Source organism: Rissa tridactyla, chromosome 3, assembly GCF_028500815.1.
Source record: "Rissa tridactyla isolate bRisTri1 chromosome 3, bRisTri1.patW.cur.20221130, whole genome shotgun sequence".
Taxonomy (NCBI): Eukaryota; Metazoa; Chordata; class Aves; order Charadriiformes; family Laridae; genus Rissa; species Rissa tridactyla.
Genome location: NC_071468.1, coordinates 45,533,979 through 45,548,541, shown reverse-complemented (window position 1 = coordinate 45,548,541; position 14,563 = coordinate 45,533,979). Strand labels below are relative to the sequence as shown.

Here is a 14,563-nt window from a genome sequence, read left to right as displayed (position 1 = left end):
TGGTTTCAGCCTCTAAAGGGAGGGACCACCTTTTCCTTATAGTTGTGTAGTCCCTAAAGCTATATTGCTTTTCAAGAGAGAAGAATAATTAAAACAACATGCAATTTTTACATCAAAGTTCGATTATCTAATATTTAAAGTTAAGAATACAGATTACTATCAATACTGAGGAACCCCCCCCACCCCCACCAGTTTTTCTTGCTACTGGAACCCTCCTTCCTGAACCCAGGCTGTTTCTTTGTTTTTATCATCTGCATCACTGTCATTCTGATAAAAAGGCTGCAGAAAACCCTGCTCACTGGGGATACCGCAGTCACTAAGCCTGCTGAATATCTGCAGTAGGCAGGTCACTCACCAAAATATTTACCATAAAAGGCTGTCTGCAAGGATCGTACTGAGAGACCATGGATCAGCATCGCCAGTTCTGCTGAATACCAGAGACATCAGACTTTGCAAAAACTTGTATCCCTGCCTTTCTCAAACCGTGCTTAATGTAGGACTACCCATCATTCTACACTGTTGAATATTTTATTTGGTCTTGCCTTAAAAGACTTGTGTGGTGAAGCTTCTGATAACTCCTTTGGGAGACTACGCCATAGTCTTAAAAATCCTCAGTTAGGAAATATTTCCTGATATCCAACCTAGATTTCTCATTTTCATCTGATTAATTCTAGTTACCCCACTGTGTTTATGCCCATCAAACACCTGCAGCCTGGCATAGCGTGTCTTGCTTTTAATTGACATATTCCATATATATCTATATATAGCTCTTTAATCTTTTAATTTCTCCCTCTCGCTGCAGTCATGTCTTAGCATGTGCTAAGGTGGTTTTGCTTTTTTCTTTCAGGAAAGCTAATGATTATTGTATACTGAACTAATAATCCATGACAGCAAACTATGACAACCAAACGGAGTTATTTAAGAAACAAATTTCATTTCTCAGCCTTTAGTCTAAAACCTAATATTCTACTAATCACGTGCTTTGAGTTATAATCTACTTACTGTGTACCAAGTTTCTTGTATTTGCTAATTGAGAAAGCATCAATGGTGAGGGCATTCAGTATTATAGCTGGATACAAAATGTATTTCTCAAAGCACTGAAGCCACACATAGAGCCTTTCAAACCACATCAAATGAGCAGCATCTGAAATAGAAATTCAGATAAGAGATCATTTAATCAAATTATCAGCATTTTTTACACTGCAATATCATAGAAGAAATGAGTTAGCTCACATTAATAAATATATCAACCAACTAATTAAAAAAAATGGAATTCATAATTCTTTTGCAATGGAGAAATAATTTTGTTCTCTGAATTTAGAGAGTATCTGTTCTGCTGCTTATAACTGCGCTCATGACAAACGCTCAAACAATAAGAGATGGCACATGCTAGATAGTAGTTTCTAGATAATCCAATTACTAGTCACTATATTAAATAGCACTTTTAGTGATGTAATGACTCCAGAGAGGCCTTCTCCAGCTCTGGCACTGACCTGGTGGATGACCTAGGGAACCTCGTTTCAAGTCTCTGCCTCTCCTTCCCCATCTTATAGTGGCAAAACACTGTTCATTAGACTGCAAAGTATCATTGGCCTCATTGATAAATGAAATACCCTTTTAGATCTGAAGACTGCAGAATTAATAGAAGCTAGAAACTGTCACAGACGTTTCTCAAAACACTAGAATAGACGTTGTAAAAAGTACCTGCCAGGGTCACATCATTCACCAGTAAAGAATATGGGTTTTTGCAGTAGACTTTTCTAATGAACATCACAGTGCTTAATATAAGTATTAAACAAGAACTGAATGTTCTGTGCAATTCAACTGCTGTAAGAACTTAGGTGAACTGAGGGCAGAAACACTTGTGTATGGACAAAAATTTCTTTATTCTCAACTGAGCTCAGCTAGATATGGTTATTGGAAAAAACAGTGAACACAAAAAGGGAGAACTTGGTATTGACTCTGAAATAACAATGCCAGCTACTCAGTCTCCAACACTCTTCCCTGCAGAAATGGAAATAATATTGTATACACGTCCCACCCTCCCACACACACCTTTTCAATGACAGGCAAAGACGACATGCTGAATCAACCGATTTGTATGTTCTACAGGCACAGTTATATATTATATAGGCTCAAAGAGAAAGATCTAAGAGCAATCCTTCCAAATTAGCTTTAAGTCATGCCTTGACACTATCTTAGGCTAAAGCAATGCTCTTGCAAAAATCTGCCTTGAGAAAATATGATCAACTTCTGTTTCTTGTTATAACATAAAAATATTTTCCTCCTCTTCCTAAAGGCCAAGTCCTAGAAGTTCATACGTGCAGCAAAATGTCCGGTTTGGAACCTAGCTGTTATTCTCCATTCCTCTCTCCTCCTCACAAACTAAAAATTGCTCTCAGAGCTTGTCGTGGTTTTACCCCAGACGGCAGCTAGAACCATGCAGTTGCTCGTGCAGTTCTCCCCCTTCCCCCAGAAGGGATAAAAGAAAGGGAAAGGTAAAAAAACCAAACCTCGTGGGCTGAGATAAAGACAGTTTAATAGAACAATAACAGAAAAGTGAAAATATAACAACAATAATGGTAAAAGATTATACAAGATAAAGTAATACAACACAAGTCACTCTCACCACCCAGTGAATTGGTTGCCCAGCCCGACCTGAGCAGCAATCGTGGATTACCACCCCCCGTCCAATCCCCATTTATATACTGAGCATGATGTCTGTGGTACGGAATATTCCATTGTTTTGTCTATAGCATAAACACCACCTAGCAACAACTAAACAATATGCATTATTGACATTCCTATCATACCAAATCTGATACACGGCAACCACTAGAAAGGAAATTATCCTAGCTGAAACCAGCACAGAGCTCCACCCAAGAACTTCATCCAGCTGCCCAAATCTGAGCTCTGTGTAAGACCTCAAGCTTGAATGAAGAGATGTGCACATCGAGTAGACCGAAAAGAAGGTAGCTGCAGGAGCAGGGACACATGAGTGCAGACAATGCAGATAGAAAAAAAGAGCTCACTGTCAGAGGGGACCCAAGGAAAGACGTGGGTGATTTGAAAATGGCTTACCTCAATCTGTGGGGTATAAAAGCAGTGGTGGTGAGGAAGGAGGAGAAAAAATAGTGTCTACTGTTTTAGGGTTTTTTTCTCACTCAGTCCTGCGCTACTTTCTACACATCTGTTATACCACAAGCTCACACATTTTGACCTCAGCCTTTCGTCCTGCAGTCAAGCAAAACGATGACAATAAATGAGTTCTCATACAGGCATCATGAGAACTGGTCTGATAATTGCTATTCTATGGAAGGTCTGAAAGTTTGAACAGCTCATCCACAGTCCATGAAACAAAGCCAGGAATAACGTGTGGAATTGTCATTACCAGCTGCTCAGTGAATTGCAAGCAATCATTCACCTCCCCATAGCACTATGCTTATCAAAAATTAGGAAGCTGAAAACGAAATTCTATGCAGTAAAAGCTCCTCACAGACATATTGTTTTGTGTACTTGTCCCTTCATCGTCCATGCCTGACACTACAGGATACTGTCCTTTTCCAAGCTTCTCTTTCTATACAAACAGGGAACCTTTAAATTCAGCTCCTACATTTTTCTTACAGGGTAAAGGAAAGAAGACAGCCTGTCAGACATATCTATCAAAGAGATTATACAACCTCTTCCTCAGCCTGTCTCATCTCAGAACATGATAAAAAGCCTTTGCAGCAGCCTAAGGGATTGAAATACATACGTTATTTTTTTTTACTGTTGTTTTCTAACACAACGCTGGATACATTGCAATAATCCTTAAGCCCCAAAGTGTGGAAACGAACCACATATAAAATGAGGACTGCAAAAGAAGTAAAAAAAGCCTGCTGCCCGCAGCAGGTAGCATGGGAAACGCAGCTGATTGTGAAGCAGAAGGAAAACCATCTGTGGAGATCAGGCTGGCAGATCTCTACCCTCAACCTTTTCAGAAGCTGAGTCATTGCATTTACGAAAACAATGTTTTCTGACAAATGAAGACAGACTTAATCAGGACAAGCAAAAGAAATCCTACAGTAGTTTTTTATGACTAAGTGATGGAACAAACAATAAGACTCAGGTATTCATCAGAATCGTGATTATCAAGAAGAGGAAGCCCTGAACAGTATTTTCAGTTGGGCATGATCCTTGATCAGATTTATATTTCTACTACACTTTCCTTGGCGTATTGCAGTAAAAGTTAAAAGGCAACCTTCAATCAAGTCTCTTGGGTACTTTTTTCAGACCCAAGCCATGTTTGGAAAGTAATCATTTTGAAAGACATGATTTTTTTTTTTTTTTTTAAAGATTTAAATCCTTAATGCATGGTTTTGCAGAATGTGATCTGAACTCTTTTGTTGTCTAGTTGAAGAACAGACTAAAGTCCCTCAGCAGACTGCGTTCTGACAACGCTGTCTTCAAACAGCTCAGGAACATACATTGAGAATGATTAAGGCACAGGATCCATCAAGAAGTGACAAGCAAGCTTTTGGCTGGTAGCAAAGGCAAGATGAGAGCTGGGGTGGGGGGGGGGAGGGGGGGAAAGAAGCTGTGCTTCTCAAAGTACGCTGTCTGCTTGCCGAAATAAGTGTATCAGAATAGGAAATCAGATCTTGACATACTAAAATATTTACCGATACATGCATGTATCAGGGCACTACCTGCTGAAGCCAGCAGACATTAAAAGGAACAAATCTCCAAGAAAATTTCACAGTTCCTTTCAATTTTAATGTTTCTCTAAAAGTGTTATGATGGAAATTAGAAATCTAAGTTGCATTACCCATGCTGTTCAAATGATATATAGTTATACGTCAGAAAGTAGAAAAAAAATCTGCCTCAATTTCATCAATCATTGAAGTTTTTAAATTATATAAAATGCCAATGTATTAAGCATGAACTATAACGCATCAAACAACACAGCAAGTAATGGTACTGTAATGTAAGAGCAAAAGGCAGATCAGAAGATGGTTTGTGAAAGGCCACTTAAGGCCAGTAGGATGATTAAGGGACAGGAGCATTTGACACAGGAGAGCCTGAGAGAGCTGGGATCACTTTAGCCTTGAGAAGAAAAGGCTTGGGGGGCGTCTTATTAATGCCTGATTGGGGGCATTTTGGGGGCATAAATACCTGATGGGGAGGATAAAGTTGACGTAGCCAGACTGTTCTCAGCAGTGCCCAGTGACAGGACAAAAGGAAATGCGCACGAACTGAAATTCCATTCCAACACAAGAAAAGAAAAAAACCAAAAACCAAAACAACCTTTCTTACTGTAAGGATGATCAAATGCTAGAACAGGTTGTCCAGAAAGGTTGTGGAGTCTCCATGCTTGAAGATATTCAAAACTGGTCACAGCCCTGAAAAGCTTTCTCTAGCTGCCCCTGCTCTGAGTTGGGGCGATGGACAATCTCCAGAGGTGCCTGCCCGGCCTCAGCCCTTCTGTGCAGTGGTCTCAGAAGATGACTTCTACAGGTTCACAGATTTGCTGGTGATTAGGGGTGTGTGTGTGTGTGTGTGTGGGTGTGCGCGCGCGTGTGTGCGTGTGCTATGCATGCTATTCTAAAGAGGGAAATGTAAAGTATAATTTATTCTCCCTGCTCTGTTCCTTATGGATTGTTTTTTTTAAAAACCAAGACAAGCTGCAAGTCATTGCATCCATTGTTTAGAAAAGATTTTACTACAAACCTCTCACTTCCCGTTGCTGGTGCTCTTTGCTTTTAAGTATGGGGTGGGAGATCCACAGCCAGGGGTGATGCTTGCGAAGCTGAGGAAGTACGTAATGTGTTACAAATCCCACAGTCCATGCTAAAGCAAACAGGACAATGCTGAGAAATGGCTGGGCCAAAAGAAAAAAAACGAAACATGGTTATAATTTGCAAACAACATTTTTATATAAAACTTTTTTAAACAGTTTTTAACAGTTCCTATAATTGTGGTTTTGTGCAATTAATTTTTATTCCCATGTTCAAACGCTCTGACTCCACAGGCGGATATGGATTTTGAAATAAGTATTTTGCACACACAATTAACCAAATATTTCCTCCCTAATTAGAGGAAAAAAGGCAAGTGATCGGTCTTAATCATTCTGTCCCCTAGGTTCCACATCATAAGAGCACTGTAGATATGCAGAGGTGTAAGGAAAGAGATGTCAAATAAGCAACACTAAAATTAATATAAATATCCATAACCTAAATGCCTTGCACATAAAAAAGCGTTATAATGACCAGTAAATACTAATCATTAACAATCTCTGTTCTTTCCAGTTAAAACACCTGAGCTTTAACTTTTGCATAAAAGAGAGAATACCTGGACGGGGGAAGGGGGAGAAAGGATAGATACACACCCTTAATGATAGAAATACAGTACTGGCACTGACAGCAAATGACAGAACAGCAGCCGCTGTGCAGACAATGAGATCCGATTTCAAGATTTCTTTCTGTGAAAACAATTATTTTACACAAAATTAGCGAGCCAATACTATTCTAACCAAAATAAACAACTCTGTTCTCAATTACCTGCAGTCTGCATTGTGATAAGGCTAATCAGCACTCCCTAATACAAAAGTACTTTCTCCACTCTGCTTTGGGAAATTATTTCTTCGCACTCTAGGTTTGTCAAAGTAATCACATTCAAATTCATCCTGCCTAATTTTAAATATATTTTTAAATAACGCAGTTTTAAGATTGGAGAAATGAAAACAATACATTTTCATACTGAATCTGATTCTGTTTAAGCAATATAACTCTTTTACATTATTACTTTTTTATTTTTGGGAATCAAAATTCTGGTTCCATTTCCTATTTGCAAGCATTAAGATTTCTTCAGATTCACTTTCTCTTGCATTACTCAAATGACTCATGCTTTTCTGTAACGTCTTCAGAAACACGAAGTTAATACATTTATTATGTTCTAAAGTGACATGTCCCATTCTCTCATTTTCTGTATTGGAAGCCAAATTTCGGCAAGATTTTATGGATTTCAGACAAGGCCTTTTTCTAGTGTCACTGAATGATAATGAAAGGACATGTCTGCCTTTACATAAAGATCTATAACTAGGGTAGGAGTAATTTTGTTTCTAAAGATTGGAAAATATCACTGTCTTTCCAGCCCGTTTTTCTTGCGATTAAAATGTCATTCTCAGTAAACAAATAAACAAGATGCTTGCGAGCTGTGCAATCTTTGAATTGTACTTCGGAGGTCACCCAAACATCTTTCTGAATAAATGAAAATCTTGTCTTCGATTTATGAGAGGGGCATTTAAGTTCAGCACTCAGTACTACTGCTAAGTTATCAAATGAGTAACTATTTGTAGCTCTTGGTTTAGAAACTGACTTACACTTTAATTCAAAGACATCTAGAAACAACATGTAAAATGCAACAGTTTTGTTAAAATTAGAAGCTCATCCAATTTCCTGGTGCTGCGAACTAGATAATCTTCACGTACCTCATCAGAGAAAAAGGAAGAAAACTAAAATAATGACGGGATAGCAAACCTATGAATAAGGGAGATAAAAAGAAAGCAAGCAGAACAAGTGAACAACAGAAGGGTTGCGAATTACAGGGGAAGCTGGTAGCAACCGCTATATTTAGGCTGCCTATCACTCCCTGTTATGAAAGATGCTTCTTCATAAAAGGTCACAAGCATCAGCACTTCCACTTACTGCAGCAGGCCTTTGAAATTCAGCAGGACTAAAAAGCCTTCAGGCTCAAGAGGTACTTTTGCTTTGTCCCAGGAAACTCCAATCTGGTTTAGCTGAATTCTTTAGGTGAATTCACCACCGTCCTTCCCCTTCCCAGGCTGCTCAGAAGCAAGCACCTCCAAAAAGAACCGTGCTCCCTCCCCTCCGAGAGCTGTGCCCTCTCCAGACAGCCCCGTACTCCACGCGGACTATAGGTGGGAAGGTGCAGGGGCAGGGTTAGGTCTTCCTAACTCTTCCCAACCATCTTTTCAAAACATAGCCCTCCTGGCTGTGCTCCTTGCTTTTTGGCCATCGTATGCAACAGAACCACAACGTGAGGGACCTCCACGGGAAAGGCCTTCTCTTCCCTGAACAACCTTTGATTCCTGCCTGTCCTCACAAGTCCTCTCCGTTTGGTTCAGACCTTCTCTCACTACCAAGTTGTGCATCCACCTCTAACTCAAGTAGGTTTAGTATGTGGAGCAGTACTGAAAAATCACAATCGAAACCCTGATAAAGATTGATTAGGGAGTTATTACTAATGCATATAATGGAAATAATAAGGTTTTTTTAACTTTTCCAAATTTTTTTAAAGATGTTGCATAATAAAATCGACGTAAAGCAGCAGTATTTAGCTTGTAAAATTCAGCATCCAAGTTAAGCAGTGCCAGATTTACATGGCACTATTTCAGCCCTTTTGTGAATACATATTATCAAAAGTCTTGATCAAGTATCACTTTCTGCACAGCTGAATCTAACTCCTCAATAATCTAAAACAAGCTTATAAGAACAAAACCACACTCCAATCATATTTTCAAGCTCTTCTGTACACCAGAAGATGGTTATTATTATTATTAAAATGACTTATTTCTCTCACAATCAGGTGAATAAAGAAGCTGCTATTTTAAGAACTACACCAAATATTAAGAATTTAGCTGTAAAAATCAGCAGAGGTGATAATAATGGACATTTTGGGGAAAGGCAGCATCCTAACTTTCCATTCTGTGCCAGGTCACTAAAGAGACCCTTTTTAAAAGACTGCATTCAAAAGAGAATGTATTACACAGATTATATTGCACAGGACTGGTATTTCCCACCTTTCCCATCTTTGAGTTTTCAAGTGTTCTTTTTAGGGTGCTCTCACTATTTTTGACACATTAACAATCCCATACAGGAAAAGGCCTATGTTTTTAAAGCAATGATTATTATTCAGGTATTTAAACCCAAATTTGATAATTGCATTCCAACTCTGGCAACACCTAAAGTGTTTAAAGCATCATATATGCCCAGGATTGCCCTTTTGCCCTCGCACAAAACTACTTCAAAATGTAAACGTACTGCTCAGCTGCTGACTTGCACAACAGTCCCCACAGGAGCTGCTTCTTGATGTTGCAGACACATTCAAGCTTCTCACAAAATTCAGGGGTTTTTTTCTTTCTAAAAACAAAGCTGAGCAGTAGTTGCTTTTGTTTCATGTCATGGTCTAGTGGTCACGGCCCCCAGGAAACAGCTGACCCTGGGAAGTTATCTCTCTGGCTGAGGGGCATTCAGAGACACCTTCCAGGAAAAAAACTTGGGCATCCACCTACAGGCTGCTATGGGTGGATCTGTGGCTTCCACCCTTCCTGCTGAAGGCAGCTAGCTCCTGCAAAGCACCTGGGACACAACTCTGTTCCCCGTCCTGCGTTTAGACCCAAATGTATAAAGCAGGATTTTGGATTCCATTCGCAAAGCCAGACGTTTATAAACTGAATGTTGAATAGCCCTATGATGTGATATGCCCGAGTCCTTCATTGCCATTGGTCCAACATGGAAAAGTTAAGCTCTAATCAAAGTTAAAATCTCTGTAGTAAGAGATAATCACTGATATAGTTAGGGCTGAAAGCAGATGTTCTTTCTTTTTTCTCTATTTTACACTTGAGGGAAAAAAGAAAGCCCAAACCAACATCACTACACTTGATGCCTCAGAGATTTTACAAGCAGAATATGCTATAGTGGCCCTTTTTTTTAATTATTATTTTCAATTATGTGTTTGGAGCTTTGTACAAATCCTTTTACTGGCTATCTAAATGTTTGTATTAAAGGCCAGGAAGGAAGCTGAGTTTGAATGTAACACATTAGTACCCTCAGGCCACTGGTTAATCTAGTGATCAGCCATGTGGATGCCTATAGAAATTAATTATAATGGTAGGAAGCTCCATTCTCAAAGTTGAATGGTCAATTATCCATCACAGCTGCTTTGTAATTCAGGCTTCCAAAGCTGGCAATTCTTACACAGCTATTCAAGCAAAGGAAAATAGTAAAGGTCATGTAACTGAACATTAGAGATGCTGTATTTATTATTCCTAACATCAATGCAAAGTCACTACAGAATACAACACATTAATTTTCAACATTAACCTTGTTTGCTTTCAGCTCCTTAAGGAGGCGTTTTGGTTTTGTATGCCTCAGGATTTCTGCTTAAAACGGGTCTTATTTAAATGGCATGTTATGAAGTCCATACTTCTGTACATAGACCAGGGCAAGGCTGGTTGTTGTGTTGCATCCTGCCATCTCTTGCCACTGGCAGGGGGTTAGGAATACTCTCCTCACAGAGGAGCACTTCAAGAGGAAAAAACATACTACCACCATGAAGTCTCCTTCAAATACTAACGTATTGCTCCACCCAGTTTCTGAACTGTTTGAAGATTCCCTTGCACAAGTTCTGGAAGCTATTTAACATTGGCTTTTAAGAGTCAGCTGAGTCCGACATCCTAAACGTGACTGCTGTTGCTGAAGGAAGTCAGCAGAGACTGTGCCTTGATTGCGCTCCTCAAACTTGAGGCACGTGCACTTTCTCCTGCCTCAGTTCTTCCCTACTTGCTCTGTTAGCACTGCACTGCAAGAGAGCAGTGGGAGTCTCCTGGCAAACTGGTTAACGTTTAATTGAGACAGAGGTACCAGATGACACAGCGGTTAGACAAAGCCTGGATTAATCAAAAATTGCCCTCTCTTTCTTCAAGAGATCTCCCAGTGTAAAGAATTAGCACTGCTAATTGACATTGTAAGCAAACACATTTGCTTACCCTTTTAATACAGACTGACGGAAGCCCAGACAGAGGAGAAAAAAAAATAAGAAAGGGGAAGAACTAGCAAGCTCCAGAACACTGAAGGAAAGCAGCCTCTGCCTAAAACAGCAGCATGGAGTATCAAACGTACAGAGCAGAAAAGCACCGACCCCAAAATCAGGTACATCCTGGAAAGCAAAAGGTGCCAGGAATCCCACTCAATTAAATGCAAAAAAACACTGGAAAAACATGACAAGAATGAGAGACGGTGAAGAGAAGAACTGAAGTCCTAGGTGTGGCCAGTCCCACCACTGTCCTCCCTGCGCTTCTGCATCTTCCGCCCCCGTGGCAAGGACCCAAGTGCAGTTGAACCATGTGGTAACTGTGTTAGTATAAGCCATCAGATCCCTGTCCACATCACTGACACAAAAACAGGTCAAGAGTCTGCAGCATGACTCCGTTTTGAAAATACAGCCAGGATCTTACATGCTAATTTTTTCTTTGTTTGTTTGTTTGTTTTTAATATATTGAAGCCTTGCTCGCTCAAGGTTTCCCTCTGCACTGTGAAATGAAACCAGTTAAATGGACAGCCGCAGCAACTGCTTCAGTCCCCCGCCAAGGCTCCATCTGCAGAACAGATGAGATCAGACTCTGTACTGCTCCAAGAAGGGCACTATCAACAAAAGATACAAGTGGGATATGAATACAGGGGAACAAGAAGCTTTCCATTACATCTGCCATACTGTACCCACGTATAACAATGGGCTGATAATGAACTGTGGCAATAATCCACACACCAGAAATACCACAGAATATAGCAAGACTTCAACATAAATTATTTTTTACTCCGTTACTAGCTGGACATTCATATTGCAGCGTGACCCTGTTGCAAATAGTTTAGTTTGCAAGAAACTGTAGCTCAATGCAAGCAACCAGAAACAGACATATCATTTAATCTTAGGCAGGCCTTATTAGAGTAAGCAGTTTAAAATAATGTTATACATGCTAGAAAATAACTATCTAATCAGCAGCTTAGCAAAGAAAAGTAAAAAAGTGTGGGATCAACTCATATGCTGAATGTAGGCTGTGTAGCATCTTATAAAATGACCAACAAATATGATACAAGATGTACAGGAGAGATGCATCCATTTGAAGGGACATCTGGAGGTCAGGCCTGCTACCACACTAGCAACCTTTACCACTGGGCACTATGGACTCTCAGGCCATGTCTAAGGGTCAAAAAAAGGCAGTCTGTCTTCCAGGCACTCTCTGAATGCTCCTTGGTTCTGCAAGCATTCAGGAATTTAGGAATAATTGACAATCTTCCCACATGAACTCTATAGAAATGAACCCCCCCTGGGTAACAGTGAGGGTTTTTTTTAATATAAAAAGACACAAAAAGGAAGATGGGTCACTTTGGATATTTATGTAGAAGTAGAAAATAAGCTGACGCAAACTTAGAGCTATGTGCCAGACAGTAGGAAATAAACAGCCTGCCAAGCAAAGAAGAGAATGAGAGAGCAACACTGGGTACCAGGCACGTACCCTCTCTCACACTAGTCAACTTTCACATGTTTCTTCCATCTCCAGGTGCCAAGTCTGCTCTGTGCTCCACCTGGCTTGGCTGGGATGGAGGCATACAGTCAAGAGTACTTCCTGGTACAGAAAAAGGTATTCCTGAAAACCAGGTCAACTCCTAGCCCTAGAAAAACAATGAATAAGGGCTGCTTAAACACACGTAACTCTGTGGGCCAAACCCTGTCCCCCTCCAACGTAGACAGGGAGTTTGTCAGGACTGAAGGATACAGGAGCCAGGAAGGCTGGACATACTTCAAGAGAGAAGTCTTAAAGGCACAGGAGGAGGCTGTCCCTGTGTGCCGAAAAACAAGTAGGTGGGGAAGGAGACTGGCCTGGCTAAATAGGGACCTTTGGCTGGACCTCAAGAACAAAAGGAGAGTCTATGACCTCTGGAAGAGGGGGCAGGTCTCTCATGAAGACTGTAAGGATATAGCGAAGCTATACAGGGAGAAAATTAGGAGAGCCAAAGCACAGCTGAGCTCAACCTAGCTACAGCTGTTAAGGATAACAAAAAATGTTTCTATACATTCATTAACAACAAAAGGAGGATTAGGGAAAATCTCCCTCCCTTATTGGATGCAGAGAGAAACATAGTCACAAAGGATGAGGAAAAGGCTGAGGTGCTCAATGCCTACTTTGCCTCACTCTTTAGCAGTGGAGCTAGCTGTTCCCTGGGCACCCAGCCTCGTGAGCTAGGAGACAGGGAGGGGAAGCTGAACGAGGTCATCACAATTAAAGAGGAACTGATCAGTGACCTGCTACACCACTTGGATGCGCACAAGTCTATGGGACCGGATGGGTTACGTCCAAGAGTGCTGGAAGAGTTGGCAGATGTGCTCGCCAAGCCACTTTCCATTATCCACCTGAAGTCATGGCTAACTGGGGAGGTCCCAATGGACTGGAGGGTAGCAAATGTAGCTCCTATCTACAAGAAAGGCAGAAAGGAGGATACGGGAAACTATAGGCCTGTCAGTCTGACCTCGGTAGCAGGGAAGGTCATGGAGCAGATCATCTTGAGTGCCATTACAAGTCATATAATAGACAACCAGGGGATCAGGCCTAGTTAGCATGGGTTTATGAAAGGCAGGTCCTGCCTGACAAACCTGATCTCCTTCTATGACAAGATGACCCGATTATTGGATGAGGGAAAGGCTGTGGGCATTGTATACCTAGACTTTCGAAAAGCATTTGACACTGTCCCCCATAGAATTCTCATGGAAAAACTGGCGGCTCACGGCCTGGATGAGCATACGATCTGCTGGATCAAGCACTGGCTGGATGGGCGATCCCAAAGAGTGGTGGTCAATGGAGTTAAATCCAGCCGGCGGCCAGTCACAAGTGGTGTCCCTCAGGGCTCAGCGTTGGGACCATTTCTGTTTAACACCTTTATTGATGACCTTGATAAGGACATAGAGTGTGTCATCAGCAAGTTTGCAGATGACACGAAGCTAAGCAGGAGTGTTGATCTGCATGAGGATAGGGAGGCTCTACAGAGAGACCTGGACAGATTGGATCGATGGGCCAACGCTAATGGAATGGGCTTCAGCAAGGCCAAGTGCCAGGTCCTGCACTTGGGCCACAACAACCCCATGCATCGCTACAGGCTTGGGGAAGTGTGGCTGGAGAGCTGCCTGGCAGAAAAGGACCTGGGGGTTCTAATTGACAAGCGGCTGAACATGAGCCAGCAGTGTGCCCAGGTGGCCAAGAGGGCCAATGGCATCCTGGCTTGTATTAGAAATAGCATGACCAGCAGAAGGAGGGAGGTGATTGTCCCCCTGTAGTCAGCACTGCTGAGGCCACACCTTGAGTATTGTGTCCAGTTTTGGGCACCTCAATAGGAGAGAGATATCGAGGTGCTGGAGCGAGTGCAGAGGAGGGCAACGAAGCTGGTGAAGGGCCTGCAGAATAAATCTTATGAGGAGCGACTGAAGGAGCTGGGACTGTTTAGTTTGAGGAAGAGGAGGCTGCGGGGAGACCTCATCACTCTCTACAACTACTTGAAAGGACACTGTAGAGAGGTTGGTGCTGGTCTCTTCTCACAGGTAATTAGTGATAGAACAAGAGGGAATGGGTTCAAGCTGCAGCAGGGTAGGTTTAGGCTGGACATTAGGAAAAAATTCTTCACAGAAAGAGTGGTTAGACACTGGAATAGGCTGCCCAGGGAGGTGGTGGAGTCACCATCCCTGAATGTGTTTAAGAGTCATTTAGATGTGGTGTTAAGGGATATGGTGTAAG

General features: G+C 41.4%; 1 protein-coding gene across 1 annotated transcript in view; it reads right to left on the bottom strand.

Annotated features, from left to right (window-relative positions):
* The window catches only part of PCNX2 (pecanex 2), a 160,992-nt gene that overhangs the window by 77,043 nt on the left and 69,386 nt on the right, over window positions 1-14,563 (bottom strand). The window contains exons 18-20 of the mRNA XM_054196782.1: window positions 6,368-6,460; window positions 5,710-5,860; window positions 1,003-1,144 (exon numbers count right to left, since the gene is read on the bottom strand). Coding sequence (XP_054052757.1) covers window positions 1,003-1,144; window positions 5,710-5,860; window positions 6,368-6,460 — 386 coding nt within the window. The remainder of the gene's footprint in view (window positions 1-1,002; window positions 1,145-5,709; window positions 5,861-6,367; window positions 6,461-14,563) is intronic.